The 25,142-nt window shown below is 47.4% G+C and overlaps 1 protein-coding gene across 1 annotated transcript; it reads right to left on the bottom strand.

Moving 5' to 3' along the window:
* Nucleotides 1–1,274: 1,274 nt before the first annotated feature.
* Nucleotides 1,275–24,752, bottom strand: FSCN2 (fascin actin-bundling protein 2, retinal). Its single transcript, XM_080994721.1, has 5 exons — nucleotides 22,117–24,752; nucleotides 8,504–8,660; nucleotides 6,920–7,041; nucleotides 5,241–5,408; nucleotides 1,275–3,029 (listed from the first exon to the last, which is right to left on the bottom strand). The coding sequence occupies exons 1-5, from the start codon at nucleotides 22,934–22,936 to the stop codon at nucleotides 2,824–2,826; spliced, it is 1,473 nt and encodes a 490-aa protein (XP_080850847.1). The 5' UTR covers nucleotides 22,937–24,752; the 3' UTR covers nucleotides 1,275–2,823.
* Between the last annotated feature and the right edge of the window lie 390 nt (nucleotides 24,753–25,142).

Genomic DNA, 25,142 nt, shown 5'->3' on the forward strand with positions numbered 1-25,142 from the left:
CGCAGCAATGCTTCTGAAGAGAGCAGGGTTAGAGCAGGATGCCAAATACAGTCGTACCTTGGAAGTCAAACAGAAACCGTTCTGAAAGTCCGTTCGACTTCCAAAACGTTCGAAAACCAAATCGCAGCTTCTGATTGGCTGCAGGAAGCTCCTGCAGCCAATCAGAAGCCGTGGAAGCCCCACCAGACATTCGGGTTCCAAAAGAGCCTTCGCAAACCGGAACAATCACTTCTGGGTTTGCGGTGCTTGGGAGCCAAAACGTCCGAGTTCCAGGGCGTTCGGGATCCAAGGTACAACTGTCCATAAGTCACACAGGAGCCAAGTCTTAGGGGCCCAATAAAATATTTGAGGGGGCTGGCCCCCACAAAGTTGATGAGCATTCCCATTCAAATAGTGTGTGTGCACTGTGTCATGTGATGGATGATGTGGGGCGGGGCTTACCTGGGCTTACCCCGCAATATTTTAAGTTGGCACCCCTGGTAAATCACCTGTGGCTTCGGAAGCTATGACTTCTACTCTTCCTCCAGCATGGAAACGTCTATATATCTGCTCTAAATTTTATTTTTAAATATAATATGGTGGGGATGCCATCCCTCCTATGAAAACTTTCTGCCTCCCATTGGAACTAGATGGGGCTCATAGGTGTGGCCGGGGGGGCAGCTGCCCCCCAAATCAAGTAAAGAAATAAATAAAACTAACTGTCCAATTGTGTCACACATAACTCGGTCCTGTCCCCTACACACATAAAGCCTGCCCCCTAAAATAAATCCTGGCCACGCTCATGATAGGGTTAGCACCATCTTAATACTAAGAGGAGGGAAATCCACAAGGGATATAGATTTTGAAAATGGGCCGAAGTGTGGGGTTGGGTGAAACTTTTTAACAAAACCCTTTCCAGCAAGATTTTCACAGGTCTTTACGGTGGTGCCTCGGGTTAAGAACTTAATTCGTTCTGGAGGTCTGTTCTTAACCTGAAACTGTTCTTAACCTGAAGTACCACTTTAGCTAATGGGGCCTCCTGCTGCTGCTGCGTCGCCACCGCACAATTTCTATTCTCATCCTGAAGCAAAGTTCTTAACCCGAGGTACTATTTCTGGGTTAGCGGAGTCTGTAACCTGAAGTGTCTGTAACCTGAAGTGCATGTAACCCGAGGTACCACTGTACTTGTTCGACCCCATTGTCCTCCTCAAGCAGGGCCTCCTTTCCTGGCATTGCGCTGTGCGTCAGGTGGTGACGAGGGAAGTTGTGCCTATGGAAAGGAGCTCCTAGCCAGCCGCCATTTGCAGCTGTCGGAACAGGAAGCTCTATATAGAGGCAGCTTCCTTCCTCTTTAGGTTATTTGTGGAAGTAGTGCAGCATGTGCAAGAGGGGGAGGCCCTTGAACAGAGCAGCAGGACAACGGAGGCGTTTTTGGAGACCACGCGTAGCTGAGGACTTGCGCAGATGACTTAGAGGGATGGTCATACTGTAGACTTTATCATATCACAGAATTGGAAGGGACCACAATTGTCATCTAGTCCAACACAATGCAATTCGGGAATCTTTTGCCCAACGTGGGGTTCGAACCCACGACCCTGAGATTAAGGGTCTCGTGTTCCGGGGCTTGGGATTCTCAGCTGTCATATGAAGGCCTCTGCTAGTCTAACTACGGTTCCTCTTCCTCCAGATCTTTGCATCCTTTGGAGACCAGCTCTGTTTTCCCCCTCCTCTTGGAATGTTACCCAAAACGGCCCATTGTCTGTGGCTAGACCACCCCATGGAAGATGTTCCAGCCCTGCCAAGACCCTCCCGACTGCCTTGACTTCTAAACGGCACTTGGCTTCCATCTCTGCACATGCAGCTGCTGGGGCCCACAGCCACTGCTCCCCCCCAAAAAAAACCCCCTCAAGATACTGTTTTTGTTCCAGAGTTGTAGGTGAAGCGAGTATTAGAACTAGAGCTCTTGCTAAAAAGGGAAGAAAAAATTGGGGAGAGTGGGATCTGAGGCGCTGCAGGTCATCCATTGGACAGAGAAAGGATTAGGGGAGACGGTTTCCTCCTTCTTGAAGGACACCTGCTTGGTATGCAGAAGGGCGCAGGTTCAGTCCTCGGCATCTGCATGTAGTGCTGGGAATTTCCACTGCCTGAAACCCTGCAACATTCTACCAGTCAGCGTGGACAATATTGAACTAGATGTGCCAATGATTCTGGCTCAGTACAAAGGCCGCTGCTTTCTATCTTCTACTGCTCTCCTAATTTAGAGGGAGAGGGGGGGAAAGGGCTTCCAACTTCCGTTACTTCAGTAAAGGTGGGGATTGTGCCCTGTGAGCATCTCCAACTAACCCTTTCCTTTTGCCCCTTTTCCCCGTGAATCCTTCACGCTAAGCTACAGCGAGCAGAGCAAGCAAAGTTGGAGCTTCTGGCATTTCACAAGGCCCCCTGAAACCTGCAACTTGTCGTCTTCTGTTTCAGGTGCGGAGCAGGGGAAAGGGAAGACAGCCACAGGCAATGTTGCGCTGGTTCTGAAACGGAGCCTCTATCGCTTTAATCCTGGGTACATCAGTGTCGCACCCTTCTGGGAGCTGGGCATTAGGGTGCTGCTTCTAAGGTTAGACAGATAAGACTATGGGAAATAGGGCAAGAGGTCCCCACCCCTCCTTCCCAGCAAGGTCCTTTTCCATGGAGGAAGGTGTGAGTATATTACCGTGCCTCTGGAGTCCAGGTGGGAACACTCAACTTTCCCCTCCCCGCCAAATACCCCACCTCTGTGTCCGCTCTGAGCTGGCTCGGCTACCGTGGCGGAAGCTAGAGCATCTACGGTGCTACTCAGCAAGTGGCACGGCGTCAGTACTCCCAGAGGGTGGCCCGGTGCAGGGTGTCGGCATCGGCGCGCAGGGTCCCGGCTTGGTCGCCACGGAGGTATTTGCCGTTCTTCCCTTTGATGGCCACCCGGCTGCACTCGCGGAACTCAAAGTAGAAATCCTCCGACATCTCGCCGTCGCTGCAGACGGTGCCGTTGGTGGCCACATACCAGAACTTGCCACTGAGGCCTAGGAGCATTGAAGGAGCAGGTGTCAGTGGGAAATAATAATAATAATAATAATAATAATAATAATAATAATAATAATTTAGTTATCGCCTACCCTTCCCAACCGAAGCCGGGCTCAGATCAGCTAACAACAGTAAAATGATAAAGGTAAAGGTAAAGGGACCCCTGACCATTAGGTCCAGTCATGGCCAACTCTGGGGTTGCGGCGCTCATCTCTCTTTATTGGCTGAGGGAGCCGGCATACAGCTTCCAGGTCATGTGGCCAGCATGACTAAGCCACTTCTGGCGAAGCAGAGCAGCGCACGGAAACGCCATTTACCTTCCCGCCGGAGCGGTACCTATTTATCTACTTGCACTTTGACGTGCTTTCGAACTGCTAGGTTGGCAGGAGCAGGGACTGAGCAACGGGAGCTCACCACGTTGCGGGGATTCGAACCACCGACCTTCTGATCGGCAAGTCCTAGGCTCTGTTGTTTAACCCACAGCGCCACCTGCGTCCCAGTAAAATGATACAACATTCTAAAATCATTTCATTATAAAATCAGTTCAAATCAGATTAATGGCAACCATTGGGCTAGAGTTCTGTGAAGATTGCCAAAGGAGGGAGTCAGGTTGTGCCCTGGCCAAAGGCCAGGCGGAACAGCTCTGTCTTGCAGGCCCTGTGGAAAGATGTCAAGCCCCGCAGGGCCCTAGTCTCTTGTGACAGAGCGTTTCACCAGATCGGGGCCACAGCCGAAAAAGCCCTGGCTCTGGTTGAGGCCAGCTTAACCTCTCTGTGGCCCGGGACCTCCAAGATGTTTTTGTTTGAAGACCGTAAGGTCCTCCGTGGGACATACCAGTAGAGGCGGTCCCGTAGGTACGAGGGTCCTAGGCCGTATAGGGCTTTAAAGGTTAAAACCTTGCATGTAATCGAGCACATAGAGGCACCACCACCTCCCTCCCTCTCTTAAAGGTGCATGGGATTGACGTTTGTGGCAGGTAGTGATCCGTTTGGGGGAGAAATCTGAAGTTCTAGGAAAGAAAGGATAGAACAGGGATGTGGAACATGTGGCCTTGCTGATGTACCTGGGCTCCCAATGCCCATCATCCCTTGGCCACAGGTTCCTTAAAAGAGCTGCTGAGTCATAACTGGTCCAGTCATCCACACACACACACACACACACATGACTGAGACCACAGCAAAGAACTGGTGGAACCTTATAAAGCTACCAAGCTGGGCTACAGGGGAAGTCCAAGCAAATACGGTGAAAAAGCAGGGTCCTTGGCACTTAGATTTGTAACAGGGGGGCTCTTCCAGTTGCAAACGTGGCCACCTCCCAGATCCACATGGAGGCAGTCCCACATTGCTGACTACTTGTGAGGCTCCCCATGTGTCTACAATCCTGAATCGCAGCACGATAAAAGGTCGTAAGCGCTTTTATTAATTTTGAGAAGGTTCTAGGCACTTTAGGGGAAAAAGTAAATTCCGAGGGCCCACCCCTTTGCTGTTCTGCTGTCCTCCCCAGAGAAGGCATCTGAGTGGCTGGGCTTGCTGCCACTCTTCTTCCACTCAGTGGAATTTTACTGTTAAGGAAACACCACAGCTGCAGCTTCAAGTACTAGCCATAACACTTTCTAGAGTGTGGCTGCTTGTCATCAATGGCCAGCTACCATTGAGGGATGAGAGGGCTGCAAAATCCCCAGACTTTTGCCTAGCAGTCTATTGCTTGACACTGCCACTGCCCAATCCTCATTGGCTGTTTTTCACCTCCTGCACCTGCATAAATATATATTCATTGGGTACTCCTGCAAACCTTGGGGTTCCGCCCCCCCCCCATGCCTGATGATACTTTTCTGGCCTCACACCCAGAGTTTGTTATAGGATGGAATTGGCAATGGGTTCTAATGGTGAGGTTAAAGTTCTCCAAATGGTAGGAACTGCTTTGTACAAATAGCTTACTGTAATAGTGCATGGGGGGATCTGACTTTGCAGTCAGTTGGAACATAGGAACCTGCCTTATACAGAGATAGAGTGTTGGGTCCACATACCTCATTATTGTCTACACTGGCTGGCAGAGGCTCTCCAGGATTTTAGGTGGAAGATGGAGGGGCTGCGTTCACAGCTGGGAAACAAATGTTCTCGTAGCATCCCTCCGACATATGGTCCAAAATTATTTCACTATGTGATGAGCTCCCTCCCCAGCTCCCAGTTTGCAGCCAGTTAGTGAGTTACCTTTGATCTGGTAAGCGCCGTCGTTGAAGATGATCTGGAAGACATCATAGACGGAACGGTTGGCGTCTAGCAAGTTGGAGTTGCGGTGGTAGCACACGAAGCCATGAGCCCCGCGAAGGACCAGGATGGGCCGGTTGATCAGCTTGAGAACAAATTCCTCATCCTCCCCTGTAGTCAGATAACTGTAGGTCAGTGAGTTCGGAAGCTAATGTGACTGTGATGAGCTAGGGATCCAAAATGTGCATTTGTGAATACATTTGCATCAGACTTCAGCCCGAGTGAGTCCAGGATTGCTCTCCCAGCCACATACGTGCTTTCAGTAGCCTGAATTTGCAGATTTCCAGCTAACGTTTTTGCTTTTCAGTAGGAGTTCTGTAAGCAGGATCAGTCCACTTTCAATTCCCCCTTCTAGTTAAGTTTCTGAGGTTACAACTGGGCTTCATCCTACTTCTGCGAGCTCCTTGCCATTATTGATCCTAAGAGTTGCAAATGCGGAAGAATCCTGGACAAACTATGTCATTGATTACTCGTTATTTTGAAACTGCTCTGGCATCACCTTAGTGCTCTCCTCCTGCTTTGGCATACTGAATTGGCATCTGCAGCTAAAGCCAGAGTCCGACCGGAGTGGCCTTCCTGCTATTGGGCTCATCTCAGGTGCACCTGGAAGCCATCCAGCTTTAAGCCACACTAAACAGCTGTGTCACTTTCAGTAGGACTTTGGTGGTCTTTCTGACACCTGGTAATAGCCACCTGTTCTCCTGACTTGCAAGGTGTGCCTGAGGACCTTACAGCTGCTTAGGATAAGACAATACTTGTTGGCCTACTGCTGCTCCCTCCCCACTTCCAGTCAAGTAACTTCCAGTTTCAATCTTGGTTGGCCTGTGCTCTAGCAAAAGTGACTTCCTCCCAACTGCCCTGCAAACTCTTCGTTTCATTTGTTCTCAATATAGCCTCCTCTGGAACTGCTCAATATCTACGCAGCCTTTTCTCTGCTCTCAGCTTCTGACTGTCCCAGCCACAAAGCCTCAGCTATACTTGTAATATATTCCATTGGCTCATTCGTTGTGATCTTGCCCCACAATGTTCCAGTTTCCATATAACACAGATTTAGGTACTCTCCTGATGCCCATTGAGCATGGTTTTGGCTCGCCTACCCCTTCCAGCCACCATTCTCAATAAGGAAGCTGCAGCAAATGGCGGAAGACGAGCAGCTTTATTGACAACACACAGACTGTGGTCCTTGGTTTATCAGGTTTAAAGGTAAAGGACCTCTGACAGTTAAGTCTAGTCGTGGACAAATCTGGGGTTGTGGCGCTCATCTCGCTTTACTGGCCGAGGGAGCCGATGTTGGTCTGCAGACAGTTTTTCTGGGTCATGTGGCCAGCATGACTAAGCCGCTTCTGGCGAACCAGAGCAGCACACAGAAACACCGTTTACCTTCCCACCAGAGCGGTACCTATTTATCTACTTGCACTTTGACGTGCTTTTGAACTGCTAGGTTGGCAGGAGCAGCGACGGAACAATGGGAGCTCACCCCGTCGCGGGGATTCGAACCGCCAACCTTCTGTCCTAGGCTCTGTGGTTTAACCCACAGCACCACCCACGTCCCTATCAGGTTTAGGCCCCCGTAATTGAGGCAATGGCAAAACCCACCCCCAGCACCCCACTGTAAGACTCACCCACTGCATCACTGACAGCTGCCAGTTGTCCATTCTTCTTGGTGCAGATATATTTGCCATTGCGAGCTTTGAGGGCTACCCGGCGTCCACGCCACTCCATATCAAACATGGTGCTAGCAGATCTGGGGGAACAAAGCAAGGGGAGGAGAGCACTGGTCAGATTGTGAATGATCATTTTGCTCTTTCTTCCCTATTGTGTATTTAACGTACAGAGAGTGCAGCCCTACACACACTTGCATGGGCGTAGATCTTGCTGAAATCAACAGGGTTTTGTGCACAGGACACCACATTGTGTAGCAGGTGCAACAAATTGCCACTCTCCCCCATTAGGTTGCTGGCGGGGGCGGGGGGCGGGAAGGAATACCTGGGGGGAAATGGGGAGTGGTTCCTTGACTGGAAGAACTTGTAAGCCTGGTTCTGGTAATTCCTAAGCTAAGAATACGCTGAGAGGCACCCTGCTCCATCATTCGCAGTGTGTGACTGCCTGGTGAATCTCAGGGTTCTAATAAAGATCAAAACAGATCCCACAAGTCTGTCCACCCGAAGTTTAGAATCTGCAAATAATTCTGAGCTAGATGGACCAATAGTCTGGCTCAGTGCAAAGCAGCTTCCTAGGTTCCCCTAATTGCTTGAAGTTACTGACAATGGCAGTCCTCTCTCCCTCTCTCTCTTACATTCCACTTCTGTCGCTAAAGGTGCTGCTATAGGAATAGAGGACACACAGCAAATTACCCTGGGCAAGTGCGCCAGGGCTGAGGACGCCTGCCTTGTCTGTGACCATCTAGTTCTTCAACTGGTGAGTTGGGTCCCACTGACTAGTGGCTTGCGCAGCCAACCTAAGATGGGTCACAACCGCTGTACAGATGTACTATCAAAAATTCAGTAGTGAGCTATATGTCCTATTTTGCAGTATTATTTGTTTCTTAGAAGTGTGTTTCAAAAAATTCAGCAGTGAATCCCAAACTCCGTGTTCGAGCTGACAGTGGGTCCCAGGTCTGGAAAAAGCTTGCAAACATCCTAATTTAGCCCGGTTATGTATGCACACTTTTGCCTGAGACTCGCTAGCTACCCTTGGGAGATGCTGCTCTGCTGCCTTCCCAGTTGGTATCAACGTTGGTGCCATACTGAACATTATCCTGAATTATCCTGCCTTCTCTGAACGGCTTTGCTGTTCACTTCCAGGTCCCTGATTCTCAAACATATGTGCAAATTCTTGTATGTCTGCAATGCTGTGCCCAAACCATGCTTTTCCTTTCCAGACACACAAAAGGAAGCGTTGATGGACATTCGTTTAGGCAACTGTATTTGCCTCAAGTCCTGCTTGGGGGCAAACCAGAGTCACTGGCTTGCTGCTGTGAAAAATGGGCTGCAGGAACAGATAGCCCCTGATCTGACTCAGTAGAGGTCTTCTATGTGCTTATGCACCCATCACTCCTTCCCGGAAGCCCTGTTCTAAGTCTTGCACCTGTTCTCTCCATGCCCTGGCTCTTCTTCTGCTATGTCTAGCCAAAACTGCCATCAGACTTCCAAGGCCCCAAATGCTCTAGGGCCCCATTAGTGACATGAGGACATAACCTAACTCACACTTCTGTGGCCGTGGCCTGAATTCCCCCATGCGACACCAAGGTCCAGTAGTTGCCCGTGTTGGAATGGAAGATGCACTTCTTGGTTTCTTTATCAATCTGTATCTGGAAGGTTTCGTGGTGTGTCTCTTCATCCTGATTGGCTGAGACGTTGACACCTAGCAGGAAGAAAGGACATATTTTCATATTGTTTAGATCCACCGTGCTCCACTGTCAGGCATGAAACCAGATACGAAAACCTGTGAGAAGGGTTCAAGCAGAGGTCCATCTTAGAATCATAGAATTGTAAAGTTGGAAGGGACCCTGAGGATCATACAGTCCAACCCCCTGCAATATGCAGCTGTCCCATGTGGGGATCGAACCTGCAATCTTGGTGTTATCAACACCACACTCTAACCAAACTGAACTATCTAGTTGAAGGCGTTCCTTCAGACGCACAAAAGAGAGATGGAGAAGGTGTAACTAATTATCGGGGGGGGGGAATAAAAAGTAAAGATATGGTTCATTAATTACGGACAGCCCCATAAAATGTGAGTAACAACCAACAGTAAATTCTGAGAATATGAACAACAGAAAAACAACAACACTCTTCCTTTATTTTTGCCTTAAGGGTCACGCTAAATGTGACTCTGTTCACAAAAATAGCAATTACATGAATTAAAAACAAAAACCCAAGTAAATAGGTGTGGGTGGTTGATCCAGATCAAGACCACAGCAATGGGCAATAGGTTAAATCCCTATCCCTCCCACCAGAGTCACTTTTGAGATTGAGGGCGTTATACATAGGAGCCGTCTCCTAGGGCCGAGGAGGCTTTGGGGCCCCCCCAATAAAATACCTGAGGAGGCCAGTCCCTCAAGTTGATGGGCATTGCCATTCAAATGGTGTGTGTAATTGATTAATCATGTAATTGATTATGAGGGGCAGGACTTACTTGGGCCCACCCCCCAATATTTTATTCAAGTTGGGACCCCTGCCCCTATACCTACTACTTATGCAGAGGTGGGGGGGAAAGTTTCACACAATTGCTGCTTGAATGTTTAGTTTGGGGCCCCCACTAACTTGCCTCTGCCCCTCCATCCTCGCTGCCTTGGAGGGCTGCTGTTGGTCATCACATCCTTGCTAGCATTCCATAAGGCTTAGGGCACTACACAGATAGCAGGGCTTTATCTCATTCACCCTCACAAAAGCCCTGAGATGTGTGTGACTCACTTTCATTCCATTGTGATGGGGATCTGCAGTAGAGATATAATTATTTTCTCTAAGCCACCAGGTTAAGTCCACGACAAAAGCTAAACTTTAATCCAGGTCCAACATCCTATATGCTAATAGCAAACTCATTCTCCAAGTGACGGTGCTTATGCAGCCAAAAGTCATAAGAGGAAGGAATCGGTAATAGGCTTGAGGAATCCCGAAGTTTGCAGAAATACAAATTAAGGAGGGGAGGGAAAGAACCTCAAACAATCTAATCAGGGCTGAGCATGCTCAGTTGCCATAGAATGCTGAGTGCCAGTATTTGTTTAGGGGTGGGGAAACTGAAAACTAGGAGAGGATGGAACGGAATATCCTGGGAAAGGGTATGGCTGGCTGGAACACTGAACAGGAGCACTCCACGCTGCCGTACTTTGTTGCAGGTCCCTGGTTCTGTCTACTGGACAACGCCAAATAGAAGACAGGTGTGTAGTTTTCAAGTGCCTCTCACTGGTTTGATTGTCATAGTTGGCACTTGGATTTGTTTCCTGATTGGCTAGAAACCAATTGGACATGTCATTATCTAGTTCTTAACATTCTGTTGGCAAGCATGGGCGGGAAACCACCCAAGAAAACACTCCACTATTCTCTGGTCAGCTCTAGCCAGCTCGGGCCTGAGCCCTGTCTACACCACCTCAAATGCAGCCTTCCTACGAACTGCCTAATTTTTTTTATTTATTAGCCATAGGTGTGTGATTCACAGAACTTGCTTAGTCAATTCCCCATGAAGCTCACTGCTGGCAGTCAGATCACCAAAGAGTGACTGCAGGCGATTGATTAAGATCTCTCAATCTCTCTCTTGCAACCTCCCTCCCCACCCCGACCTCATGGATTACTCTTCCCCCTCCCCCTCTCTGAAACGAAATGTGATCTGCAATTGTTTTAAAGCTCCAGTTGGGAAGCTCCAATTATATTTTTTCCCCCAGAACAGCAGTATTGTAGTGGGAAAATTCCCCAAAGCTCTGATCAAAACCATAGCTTCCATAGCTGCTTCAAAGTAAAAGCCGAAACATCAAGAGACTCCTGAATCGGTTTCAGCTTTCTTATGCATGCAATGTACATTCACATACTCTGCAAGCCTATTCTTGACCTGTTCGTTCTTTCTTTCTTTTTTAAGTCCTTGTTCATCTGGCTATAGTGCCACAGTCAGGCTGGCTGAGGTGTTAATGCCATTCCTCAACCTGCCCTGATTATTTCCAGGAGGCAATTTCAGCCTGGGACCAGAGATTTAGCAGATCTGTGATCTTTGTCAAAAAAATAAATGGCCTAATGCGAGTGCTATGCTTTGCTGTCAGCTGATTCACCCAGGACTGGTTTTGTCCTCCTACCAGATTTGTGACGTAATTTATGATTCCAACAAGAAGCAAGTTAGAGGAACTTATCTCTTTAGTATCCCATGTGCCTATTGTTTTAAACATATGAGGAGCCTAAGGAAATCAGAGGGAAAGAACTAAGTAGCACATACCACAATCTCCGAAGTAAATAAATTGCCATAAAGCTGACAGACCAATGAGCTAACATTAACAAATTTATTCAGATCAAAGGGGTGGGGGAATCTTCAACGATAAATCAAACATTTCCACACACCCTGGCTTTGTCTGTAGCAAAAGGATAGATGATGTCATTCCTCCAAAGATGGCATACATACCGTACATGGATTTCCTCACCACAATGACACTGTAAGGAAGATAATGTTAACAGCGGGAGAACTAAGGCCAGGGCTATGCATATGCACCAGCGACAGTGCTGGATTGGGTCTGCCGATGCAACCACACAGTCCAAGCCTTGCCTGGTTCCTGACCTCACCTTCTCAGTATGCAGAGCTGATGCTACTGCTGGCTAGTTATTGTTGTGGCTTCACCCCACCAGACACTATGCCTCTAAGATACAGATACTGGCCCAAGGTCACCCAGTGAGTTCCATGCAGAGCTGGGGAAATAGTAGCCTAAAAAAAATAAATATATGAGGGCCAAAAGTGTTATGAACCTAATGGTTCATCCAACCCTGGTTTTCTTTCCACCAGCCCCTTCAGCCACCACACTTGCAATGTTAGCATGGCGGCTCAGCACCGGGATCCTCCTGGCATGGTAAAAGTATACAATACAGGTAAGGCCAACCTGGTTTAAATGAGAATCCACATGGGTAAGTCTACTCCATTGCCTGGCATTTAATCAGCTCTTACCTCTGCAACACAGCTCTTTTCAAGTGGATTGTATGATCCACCATAACCGGCTCCTCAGGAGCACACACGCCTGGCCAGTGGTTCACTCTCCTCTCTCTCTCCTTCAAAATTCCTAAGAATTTTGGTGGGCTACTAAATATTCCCCCCCCCCCCACAAATCAAAGCACATAACTCGTATTTTAATAGTGTGTTTTCATTCAGCACCAGTATCATAATCAAAATCAGCACCTTATTATGAAAATATCAGGCTGCAAGTTAGGCCACTCAGGAATAACCCTTTTAATTTGTTCATTTTTAGAAAAAAAGAAATAGACTGTGTTAGTCCCTATTATGAAAATCACGGGCCCTCAGCAAAAGCCTTGTTTACCTGCTTGACAATCTGACCCTGGTGAAAAAGCTCTGTCATTAGTAAAAATAACTAAATCATGTGCAGGACCATGCATAAACCCAAACCCTCCCACATTTCTCCAGTGAAAATAGGGATGTCTCATTCCATAATGATAATTTTACTATTTATACCCCACACATCCAACTGGGTTGCCCCAGCCACTCTGGGCAGCTACCAACATATATAAAAACATACTAAAACATTGAACATAAAAAACTTCCCTATACAGGATTGCCTTCAGATGCCATGAGGGTTGGATAACTCCACGCTCTCCAACATTTCTCCAATGAAAGTAGGGACATCCTAAGGGAAAGTGGGACATTCTGGGATCAAATCAGAAACTGGGACGGCTTTTCTAAATAGGGGATGTCCTTGGAAAATAAGGACACTTGGAGAGTCTGCTAACCCTTTTCTGTGGACCACCTAAATGGAGCTCGCAGACCACCAGTGGTCCATGGGTCACAGTTTGAAAACCTTGCAGTTTGACAATTATACTTTCTTCTGATTGTCTTGGGAGTGTTGCCTTGAGGAAGGGAAAAGTCATGATTACTCATTGTGTGTGTATGTGTCTACACACAGAGAGTCAAGGGTAACTTGTACACATGTGGTGATTGTGGGATCCACAATCTTATCACTTTTTAAAACGACTGTCACTCACATAGAGACAGGAAGATGGGACTTCCCAGGGCCAGCCTCACCATAAGGCACTCTGAGGAGGCCACCTCAGACATCAAATATCCCCTAGCCTGGCTTGCTGCTTTCAAGTGCAGTACAGGCCTCTGCCCAAGAGCTGAAGCAGGATTCAAATGCCCGTCTAGTCAGCTTTGACACACAATCAGCTTTCGTACACAGAAGGGGGTAGCACTGTCTCATCCTTCGCCACAGGCAGAAAAACATATTGGGCTGGTCATAACATCTTCCTTGGAATCCTCTGCCTGAGTCAGTTTTGCTGCTTCGCATTGTTGCTCAATGCAGGGTTTCATTTACCAACAGACTCCACAGCCAACCTTAGCGGGTAAGCTACATTTTCTCGATGCATCCCATAAGCACCAGCCATGGTCAAGTCCACTGTATAGCCTTCTCCATCCTGATGCTCTCCAAATGCTTGGGAGTACATCTTCCATAATCACCAGCCAGCGCGGCCAATGGTCAGGGATGATGGGAGTTGTAGTCCAACAACATCTGGGAGGGTTCTGGATTGGGGAAGGCTGGTGTGGTGGACCCCCCCAGGCAAACTACTTTTGATTAGATTCCTCAGTGCAAGGAACCATATACCTGGAGGGAAGGTATTCATCAGAATCTCCACACAAACTCTTGTCAAACAGGTAACAATTGACAAGGAAGTTGGTTAACCCTCCAAGCTGAAGGGGCATGAACGATCCCTGCTAAAATTAAGCCCACCTCACTGAGCCATAGGCACCCCCTTCTCACACTCCTGCGTTGCTAGCAAATCCTCCAACAATCACTTTAATTATCCTCATTAATCTGATTGCTGTTGTTTCCATCTGGCTGACACACAAGCCCCCTATTAATAACTTGCCAGCCAATGTCACCAGCTCCTAAGTGGCTTGGAACAGGCAAAGGAGGTCTGTGAGCCTCTGTGTTGGCTGTTGCTCGTTGCCAACAAAGCAAGTCTCTTGCCAACATACTGATATCTCTGGCATCCCACCATCCCAATGGGTATGACCAGACCTGCCAAAAATGCAGAGGGAAGGCTGTGGCTAGTATCTATAAGGCCAAGCGGGATGAGATTGTAATAGTTTGACAATATAATATTAACCCTAGCAGAAGAGACTAGCTTCTGGGCCTGTCAGCCACGTCCAAGCTCTTCCCTCCGGAGGGCAGTGATAAACATTGCTGGGTTTCATCAGCATAAGACAGGTTATGACTGAACTTAAATGTGGGATAATCCTATTCAAAGAGATGAAGTGGTTGGTTGGAACAGCTGGCGGGGGGAGACTGGGGCAAAGGGGATCGGAGGCTGGGATTAAGGAGATACAGAGGGAACCATTTAGGAATTCGCAAGCACATCCTGTGGGTAGCTTCAAATCATTCAAGTTGAAGAGCCAGTGCAGACCAAAGTGCAGTTGATTAATCCCCGTAAGTAGCTGCTCTTGTAATTGGCCTACTCATATGAGCGGCAAAGCTTCTGAAATGGGGACACAACACAACAATAAACCCAACCCCCTCTGTATAATCTATGGAGGTTAGCCACTTCGACAAGGACCCATATGTTGGTTTTGCAAGTACAGGATTTTTGTTTTGTTTCTAATTGAACATATTAGAGTTTCTGAAATAAGTGGTCACTGACGGTGACAATGGATTAAAAACGAAACACCAATATGTTGAAGAAGAGTTGAATGCTGCTGCAGCCTACTAGGGGAGTTGCCAATGAATTTTTTTAAAAAGCACAAAACAGCAGAGAAGAATTGGCCTCACTCATCACCAGCAACGTCACGGTCCCTATTCAGAAGGTATCTGCTAGAGGATACCTGCTTGATGAATGCAAGAGACTACCTGGTCCGACCTTTCGTTGCCCACAGTGGCCAGTCAGATGCTTCTAGTAAGTCCGCAAGCAGACTATGAAGAAAACAACCTCTGCCACTTGTTTCTCACTCCCCAGACAGTCCACACCAACTAGTATCAGTGGCAGCCACTTTGGTGGGGCAGAACCAACACAGGCATTGCTGCAGCTTACTATATCAATTTTGCTTTCAGGTCACTTTCTGTTCCTTTTGCCTCTCATCTCCCTCTGACCTCACAACTCTACATTCCCCATCACCCCCACCATGTTTACCAAAGCAGGGTGATACTTCATGCATCTGATGAAATGGTCTGTGGCTCCTGAAGGCTTATGCCACAGTAAATGCGTTCGTTTTTTTAAGGTGGCACAATACTCTCTGCTATTTTTAGAACTGCCTTCCATGCATTTGCCTAATCCTCTTTGTAAAGCTGTCTAAACTAGTGCTCGTTGACACATAGTGTGGCAGCGAATGTGGCCTAGGACACGCATGAAGGCACACCGCAGAGAACATGCAAGATCAGAAGTGGGCACGTTGGCCAGAGGAAGACTGCTTTCTCAGAGACAAAAGGCTGCATTTTAGGAGCTGAAGAAAAGCAAAAGCCACTTGGGTTCCATGCTATGAATGAATAACAAGTATGCGCTACTTTTGTTTCGCCATAAGCAGATGGTCTGGTGAGGCCCACTGATTTATAAGGATACAAGTGTGTGCACATTCAGTTTTAAGAGGAATACACACCACAGCAACTTCTACGTAGGGTCAGCTACACCTGTGTTCACACACACCCATGACCTAGAAGACATTTTTAAGCTAAAGTGGAAAGGACGGTTGGTTCAAGAAAGCATGGCTATACTGTACTCTAGACAGCCTGTTAAATGACCTAGGGAGGAGGGGAAATAATAAGAAAGTTTCTTTTGATGATCATGATGGTATTGATTGATTGATTGATTGATTGGGGTCATTCACTTGTTTCAGCTTCTCGACACACGTTATCTCAGGTCCTTCTCAACACTTCGCAACCACCCTTCAAAGCTAAGGCGTGTCCGCAGGGGTGTTATGTCCATACTGCAGATCAGTAGCTGAGGCTTAGAAAGAGTGGCTTGCCTAGGAACATTGAGCCTAGTGGTAAATTCATGGCTGAGGAGAGGTTGGAAACGACAACTTCCTGTCTAACAGCTTACAGTGAAATTTTCTCCTCCCTCAAAATAACAAGTGGGAAAGAACCTCATTAATTTCTGTGGAGGGATAAGCACTATTTTTGCAGTTTGATGTATGACACTTTGGGCCACAAAGTAAAAAAAGTTCCCTTCCCTCACAAGACTTGGATTTCCCCCTTCCCCCTTCTTTCGTTGGGTTACGGACGGAATGGCCTTTCAAGCTTGACCGGAAGATCAAGTTATACAGTGATCTTCGGGACTTTTCATTCATGGGAGACTGGGTAGCTCCTCTTTCCCCCAGAAATTGGCATAGGCCAGGTTGCTATAGTAACGGACACAAGCCCTTTGGCAGCGTGGCATTTCCTGTTGCCACCTGTTACTCATTCAGCTCCCATCTGGTTGGTTTATGTACCGCTAGGGTTTGTTTGCCCATCGCATGACTCCTAAGCTAGCTGAGGAAGAATACAATGAAGTGGGTCACCTTGAGGAAATCAGACTGCATCATCTGATTTTCATACAACATGCAAATACATGTACAGTTCATTTCAAAAGTGCTTGTTGGCTGTTGTAGAAGCTGAAGATCTTCCTTCTTAAGCTTTAAATAAAGCAATTTTTGTACAGTTGATGACCACTGACCGCTGGTGTCTTCTTCGGATCATTTAATTCATTAAGGATTTAAACACACATGATTGCAACCTTTTTGCTGGCAAAACGTATTTACCCGAATTTTAAAGTTGAGGAAAAACATGCAATACACACCAAATCCCCTCCTTCACCTCAGAAACAAAGCAACCTCCTGCATATTTGCCTCCACAATGCCCAAAGAAAGAAAAGGGAGAGATCAACATGTTGTTTTTCCAGAAACAGCTACCCTTGAACAAGGTATCGAGAGTCTTACCACACAATGCAAGATTTAAATTTCTTGTATAGTATAGTATAGTATAGTATAGTATAGTATAGTATAGTATAGTTCCCTTTTCAGAATATGGGTTTCTATTTTATTTTAAATTAAGGTTCCTTCCTCATGACCCTCATGATTCCACACAGAGAAAAATGTAAAATGAGGATGGTATTTGTCATAGTTTTGGAGATCATATCAGGGCAGAGTGAAAATGAAAAATTTCAGGACATACGTTTCATGGCCCTAGGATGACCAGGCAAAATTCCTTCTTCTACTAAGCTGTTAATAAAGAGTACAGAAACACTGTTCTCTTTTGCATCTGGACACCCTAGAGGCCCCCTATTCCTTGTTTTTCCATATTTAGGTCAATATTTGAAATCCCATAAGCACTTACATGTGAGTAAGTCCCACAGAATGCATATCTCTGAGTAGATATGAATAAATTTACACTGTGCTTAATCCCCTCCACATTTTCCCACTCACATTCCAAATTCAAAAAAAGGTAACCGGAAGAAAATGCAAAGGTACTTTATATAGATATAGATATAAAATCAAATTGCACTCCATTGTCACAGCTGACAATCACTGTTGTTAAAGGGGCCCCTATAGGAACCAATTCAAAAGTTGACAGCCTTAACCTGCTTCTGAATTGGGGCATTTAATAGCCGCCAGAACAGACTGATGGACTAGAATCATCTCCCAGAGCTTGGACTCTTAAAAACAGCATTGAAAACAAGAAGGGTCCATATCCGATCACTTTTCTCTGGGGCAAGAGGAGTGGTTTCTGGATGAGCATGCTTAAATCAGTCTTTTTTCCTCTGGTTGGGGATTTTTGATTACTGTATTATTATTATTTTTAAAAAGGCTAATTATCAATGCCAGGCAATGTGAATTTTAAATTTGCATTTATTTAAATGAATTAACATGCAAACATCTGGTAACTCCGTGGGGAGGCTAAGAAAATAATTACACTAATCACTGTGAGAGAAGAGGCCCATACTGCATTACAGTAATGAAGGCCAGATAAGCAACTAAGGGCAGGAATACAGTGGATTAGCTGCCCACCTAATACAGTTCAGACACACTTTTGTAAAACAGGACAAAAGGGGTATATTAAACAATGGCCAAAAGTGCAGTTTCCCCACTTTGTTAATGCATAGTTAATCCAGACAAGCTGTTGTGTAGATAGGAAAGCCGATCCGGACATGGGGCTACAAGTGGTTGGGGTGGGGTGGGTGTTGTGCAGTCCCCTGTAAAGACCAAGTGTGCAGCCTGGGCTTGGTGTGCTGTCTATGGAAGCACAAATGACTATGGTTGCTTTTTACCTAATGCACTCTTATTTAGAGAAAGCAGACCTTGCCTCCATCAAACATGCACTAGTTACATCCAGACTAGACTACTGCAGTGTGTTCTATGGGGTGCTGCCCTGGAAGACAACCCAAAAACCTCTGCTGGTATTCAGGGTGTCTTTTGGGGGTAGACCTTTAGACCATATTATATACCAATACTGTGCCAGCTTGCCCAGAGCATTTCCAAGCCAGATTCCAAATGTTAGCTTTGAGTTCTAGAGCCGTAAACCAGGTGGGGTCACTAACGTGGTGCCCACAAGCGAACATGGAACTCACAAATACCTTCCCTGGTGTTTCCCCTCCCTCTGCTGAAATTAGACTTGAAAGAAGCAGTATATTGTAGCCCATAAGTTAGGCTGCAGTATGTGCTTAGTTGCAGTGTGTATGTGAGGCCCACAAGAAGTTTCTCTCGTTTGCCTATGTATGTGCCCATAGGGCCCCCAAAGGCTGGCGACCTATGTCTTAAATAGCCCAGGACCCGGTTATGTGAAGGACCATGTAACAGTCTGGGCCTTAAGATCAGACCGCCAACACTGCCTGGAGATGGCCCCATAAGGCAGTATTTTACACAAATAAAGGTCAGTTAGGCTGTGTACACACCATGCATTTAAAGCATACGCACGCACACAAAAAGAATAATGGGAAATACAGTTTACCCTATGCTGAGCTACAATTCCCAGCACCCTTAACAAACTACAGTTCCCAGGATACTTGGGGGGGGTGCTTTAAATGAATGGTATATAAGCAGGTGTGCACCAGATATAGGGCCTTTTCAGTGGTGGCTTCCAAGGGATTTGTAGCTGGCCCTGTCAGGGCCAACCTTGAAAAAGCCTTTGAAGAACCATCTGTTCTGATTGGCATTTAATTAAGATTATTTTATTAAGGTAGCTGCTCTCTCAGAGTGTTGGTTTTAGGCTGCTAGTTATTGGAGATTGTTGTTTTAACTCTTTCTATGTTGGGCCGTGTATTATTTTAAAGATTAGTTAATTTATAGTAACTGAATGCTAGTTGTTTGGTATTGTGCTGGTCAAAATTTGTGTTATGTACATTATTTTATTGGAATTGCCCTTTTATCTGGTATATATTTGCATGCCACCTGGAGAGGACATTGCCCTGCAAGGCAGCCTAAAACCCTTTAAATGAAAATAGATTTAAAAATAGAAATAAATGAACATGTAGGCTGGGAATTCTTTGGAAATGAAGCCGATGGAGACCTGCCCATCAGTTTGTCTTCATGTCACAAAAAAGTTTCAGCTATTTAATTCCTTCCTGCCAGGCTGCTTTGAAGGCACAGGATCAGGGCCAGCTTTTCTTCAAAAGAACACAACCCTAGTTTCAGAGTACAGAAGCAGAGTGTGATTACTCCAGATCGATTTGCTTCACCTGATTCATTTGTCCACCAGCTTTTTATCCCTCTTCTTACTGGCTCATGAAGACAGTGAAGCTTTCCCTGTCATGAAGATAGTAATGAGGAAAGCTTGACTTGCTTAAGTTTGTGTGAGAACCCTGTCTGAGACACGGGAGCTGGGTTAGCATACAATGTGGCAACTATAGCAGAAACAGGGCACAGCCTTTTCTGTTTTCAACAGACTGTTGGTGTTGCAGTTAAGCAAATGGGTAGGGAGGGTGATTCTTTGGTTATCGTTAGGTGTAGTGTCAAGGCTTGCATGTGGCCTTCCAAATCCTGTGGTGGCGCTTGAAGAGGGAGAGAGAAAACGAAGGAGGAATCATAGAATCATAGAATCATAGAGTTGGAAGAGACCACAAGGGCCATCGAGTCCAACCCCCTGCCAAGAGAATGAATGGATAATGGATGGATAAAGGGAAGAGACGTGGGTGCTTGTGTACACCTGTGGTAGAGGGGGAAGAAAGAAAATGAAACGGATGGTGGATGAATAAAGGAGAGGGAGAGGGAGAGGGAGAGGGAGAGGGAGAGGGAGAGGGAGAGGGAGGGAGAGAGAGAGAGAGAGAGAGAGAGAGAGAGAGAGAGAGAAGGGCTGTCCCACTCAATTTTTGCATTGGCCTCACCTGCCACCTGCAATAGGCATCCTCCAGCCCCAATTGAACAAGGCCCTCAACCCCGGAAAGGTTGCCCCTCTGTCTTAAAAGCTATAGTCCGTGGCCACTATAATCACCCAAAGGTGCCACAGGTCAGAAAAACAGCATGTGTAATGGTTAGAGTGTTGGACTAGGACCTGGAAGACCAGGGTTGAAATCCCCACTCAGCCATGACGCTCACAGGGTGACCTTGGGCCAGTCGCCATCTCTTAACCTAACCTACCTCACAGAGGATGAAATGAGGGAGGAAGAGAACCATGTACACCTCCTCAAGATCCTTGGAAGATCAAGGTGGTATATAAATGCAATAAATAAATGAAAATAAACAGGAGATTACAGTTAGTTTTCTCTTAGATGCATGGGAAAAAGTAGTTATGGGGGAATAGCATTCTCCCTCTGGAAAGAATTTCAGAACCTTGGGAAAGGAATATTTTCTCAACATGAAACCATCACTCTGTAGCACTTTCAGACATTTGGGACATAGCTTTGCTGCTGCTCTTTTGTTTGGGGGCTGATTGAAATATGGTCCGGTTGTGTAAGCAGTTTAAAGGCCAGTTCTGGAGCCATATGGGAAAGATGTAAGGTTGGAGTTGCCTTTCATTCTTTACCCAGAAGGCCTTTCGGAGTGACATTGATCTCTGGGCAGGGGGAAGTCACCTAAAATGGTTCACTGAAGAGCATTTCCTAGAAATGCTGGGGTAGGACATGGGAATCGTAGGAATGGGCAACTACAGCTGTGAATGTGAACAGCCCTTTCAGGGACACTGGGCAGATGTTTGATGGACACCGTTGGCAGCACTAAAAGCAATGTAGGAAGAATGAAGGAGAGCTGGCTGCACCGACTGATAGGAAGAAGGTTATAAAATTGATTATAATTTTTTAATACCAAGGACGGCAGTAGATGATGGAATCCAAGTGCCATTGCCTAATTGTGTTGAAGGAAGTTAAATGTAACGAGCACATCATCTGTCCACACGCCACTCAGATTAATAGTTGTTGCTGGAGAGAGCTTGTAAAAATCTCAATCCATTCCAGCAGGGCCACTCTCTGGTGTGCATGCACAGAATCAGAGGCCTGTAAATTCACATGAGTGTCATTCTTGCTAAACAGCCGCCAGACCCACTGGCTTATCTATGGAGCCACCATGCCAGTATTAGCAAAATCACAGGAGAGTGGGTTCTGCATCTGTCCCTGTGCCCCATCCTTTGAATATAAGACAGAGCCTGCAACTGTTCTTGTTCCTTAAGCAGCAGGGATGCCTGCTGACATACTGATTATCATGTGGACTAGAAGAACTTCCAATCTGACACGCTGCCATAGAAGCAGTAGCAAAACATAGAGAGCAAAGCAGACTTTCCTCTTCTCCACCGGCGCCACTGCACTTGTCCTTGGCTTTCAGACCCTGCACTCATCTCTTCCCCACAACATCTTCCTAGATCCTTATCTGTGCAAATGAGCACAACACACCTGCCCTGTACTAGAAACAGATAATCGACTTGATGGAGACCAGCAAGGAACCATAATAGACGCCATGAGACACATCTTTCCTTCCCTATCCAAGCATGAGGATTAGGAAGGCAGCTCCTGAAGCAAAGAAGCATCAGGAAACTGATGGTGGCAACTACCATCATCAACACCCCCCACCATATGCATTCAGTGAGTCACCTGTGGCTAGGAACAAGCATATTACCATTGTACAAAGTGGACGAAAAAACAAGTCATCCATATTATGGCTATGGGGCTAAGAGAGGAGAGGACTATTCCCTGGCTATGCGTAGTCCCACAGAGCAGAAAGGTAATGGATTTACCTTGCCGGATGGAGACATATCTGCCATTGGAGGCCACGAAAACTACTTGCGGGTGGCTCTCTTCCAGATCAAAGAGTTCATCTTTGCCCGGCTTGGAGCTCCTGCCAGATTTTAGAGTGCCGGTGGGTCCCATGGGCGCCAGGTATTTCCCATCGCAATCCTTGAAGGCCAGCTTGCCCGCCTTGAATTCCAGGGTGTAGCCCGCGCGGGGGTCAGGCTCCTTGACCAGAGTGCCATCGTTGCGCAGGTAGCGGTTGTCACAGGTTCTCAGGCAGTACTTCTTGTTCTGGAAGGTGAGGGTGATGAGCGAGTCCACACCCCAAGGGATGTTGCTGTCGGTGGAGATCTCATCCTCCTGAGCGCTGAGGTGAGCATACCTTCTCCTGCTCACGCTCAAGAGGTTGGCCTGGGGGTGGATAGCCAAGTGCACAGCCCAGAGCTCCATTTCTGTGATGGTCTGGGCAAAGCAGGACAACCTGTCTTCGGAACCGCCAAAGAAACGCTTGTAGGGTTCCGACTGGAGCGCCCAGCGCCCGTCCGACTGGGTGACAATGACAAAACGCCCATCACCTCCCGGCTTCTCGGCTTCACACGAGACCTTGCCGTCCTTGTCGGCAGATAAGTACCTACCTAGGTGGCTCTTCAGGAAGACCACGGAGCTGTCTCCGTCCTGCTCCAGGGTCCATATCTGCTTCCTTTTCAGGCTGGGTGCCGAGGCGTTGACCTTGTAGCCAAAGCTCTCTGCCGTCAGGTACCTGTTGTCAGAGTTAATCAAGCCAAACTGGATCTTCAGAAGCTGGTGGATCCCATTCGTTGGCATCTTCTGTCCGGACAGCGGATATAGTCCCAAGGACTGGGGTGGGCGCCTAAGGTCTTCCCAGTCCTTCGTCGGGGGTACGGAAACGTGCACGCTCACATAGGCACAGCCGAGCGAGCCGAGCGATCTGGATTAGTGCAAATGAACCTTACACCTCAGTCAAAGACCCAATGACGTGCACCTGCCCCAGTTCCCAGTCTCTTTCTCTGTGTGTGTGTGTGTGTGCACCAGCTCTTCCTACATTTAATCTTCTGCCCGTAAAGCCAATCTCGTTTGGCTGCCTCGTCCCCCCTGCTGGCAGTGCTGCTGCCTCCTGCGTGGCTCACACTGACCTCTTCCTCCTCCTCATCTTCTCCAGCGTGGCGAGGGGGTGGGGTGCGGATGGAGAGGAGAGAATGCTCAGAAAAAAATGTACATGCTTAAGCACCCGCAGCCTTGCTTAATTAGCGCAGCTAGGATTACAAAGATTTCAATGAGCTGCCGGCCTCCTGTAACCAATAGTGGGGCTTCTACAGAAGCCACAAAGAAGGGAGGGGGGCTTTGACAGGCTTACACAATGGCCTTTTGATGAGGCCTATTCTTCCGCCCCGGCCTGCTCTCTGCACTTGTAGGGCTCTGCACTGTATCTGTGTCTCTTGTTTGCATTGTCTCCCTTCTTCTAAGGCTTGATCCACCCCAAACGCCTTTCTATCCCACCGCTAAGGCCAAAACGCTCAAGCGGCAACTCAATCTGCCGCCTCTCCCTGGTCGAGGATTTATTTTTCTTAGCGCCGCTTTGGTTAACGTTACCGTGGGCTCTCTGATTCCATGCGGCAGGTCACCTCCAAGCCGAGAGTGCCTGCCTGGCCCAGCCTCTAATCTCCTTAACAATTAGCTGGGCATTTCTATTAGTGTAAACCTTTCATCCTCCTTTGGCCCCTTTGCCTCCATCTGTTCCGTAACCCCAAATCCACAGCTCTGTCAAAAGGATAATAGTGGCCTGGCCCCCCTAGGAAACTGATGGGGCGGCCTAGCTGAGAGGCCTAGCTCAGAATCGAACCAGGGTGGGAAGAAGGCAGGCTGGGCCATCCGGGGCTGCACTGCAGCTCAGATAAATGCAACTTGAAAGAATGGGGATGGATTTAGACCCAGCAAGTTGGAATCTGCTGAAGCAGAAGTTGTTGAATGACAGAGGTGAAAGCCATCCAGAATAGCTTGGCTGTCTTAGCTGCCTCTGTAGACAACAGCAAGGCCTGCTCTGCTCTCCTCCACCACCCGCTGCTGCCATGACTTCAGAACAGATACTTTTTAAGATCCTTCCATTTAGCCAGAGAGAGAGAGTTGCTAACATATGGGAGGGTTGGGTTGACAATACCACAGTTGACAGTTAGCAAAAATAGGGTTGGGGAAAACATGCCGGCAGATGGCGACGGCCCAGTGGTTCTTATGAAACAGGCAGCAGCGAGATCCCAAATGATCAGAATAAATCTGACCCACAAAATGCACCACTGCTCTCTGTGTCCCCAACTAAGGCTGCTGTCCTATGTTCACTGAGCCCCATTTAACACAGTGGGACATATGTCTGAGTAAACATGCAAGTCACGCTGTGCAAGGGAACAACTTGTTTGGATCCGCTGACTTTCCTTCTGTTGATGGCTTTCCCGACTCCATCGTCGCTCTGCAGTCTCTTGAAAATCTGCCTCTGGGACTTTAAGTGACATTGAGGGGCATGGTGTCTGGATGCAAAAGTGGCCAGGGCACCTGCAACTTTAATAGTTGTGTAGAAGAGGGAATTTTAGCAGGGGCAGATTGCATTACATAGCTATTAAAGGTGCAGAAGTCCTGCCTGCTTTTGCATTTGGCTACCCTTATTGAGAATGTTGTGGATATGGTGCGGGGGCACTGCAGATGAAGGAGGCTGCAGACATCACCTCCATCATTGCATGGAGGCAAGAGAGATTTGCCCAAGGGAAGCCTAACAGGTTCCTTGTTTGAATGAGAAGTCTAAGAACTGCATCCTGGCATGGGGGCTCTTCCAGCTGCCATCAGCACCAGCCAGCATAGTCAGTGGTTAACGTCCAATACAGGTTCCCTATCCCTAGTTAAAAATTATGTGCTGAAGAAATGTTTGATCAGGTACACATGTGACGTAGGGTAAGGCCCAAGACAACTTTCCTTAGCCACGGGGAAGAGAGAAGGTGAAAGGGGGAAATTCGCTACAGAGGCTTTG

Source organism: Podarcis pityusensis (assembly GCF_964106645.2).
Source record: "Podarcis pityusensis genome assembly, chromosome: 2".
Taxonomy (NCBI): domain Eukaryota; kingdom Metazoa; phylum Chordata; class Lepidosauria; order Squamata; family Lacertidae; genus Podarcis; species Podarcis pityusensis.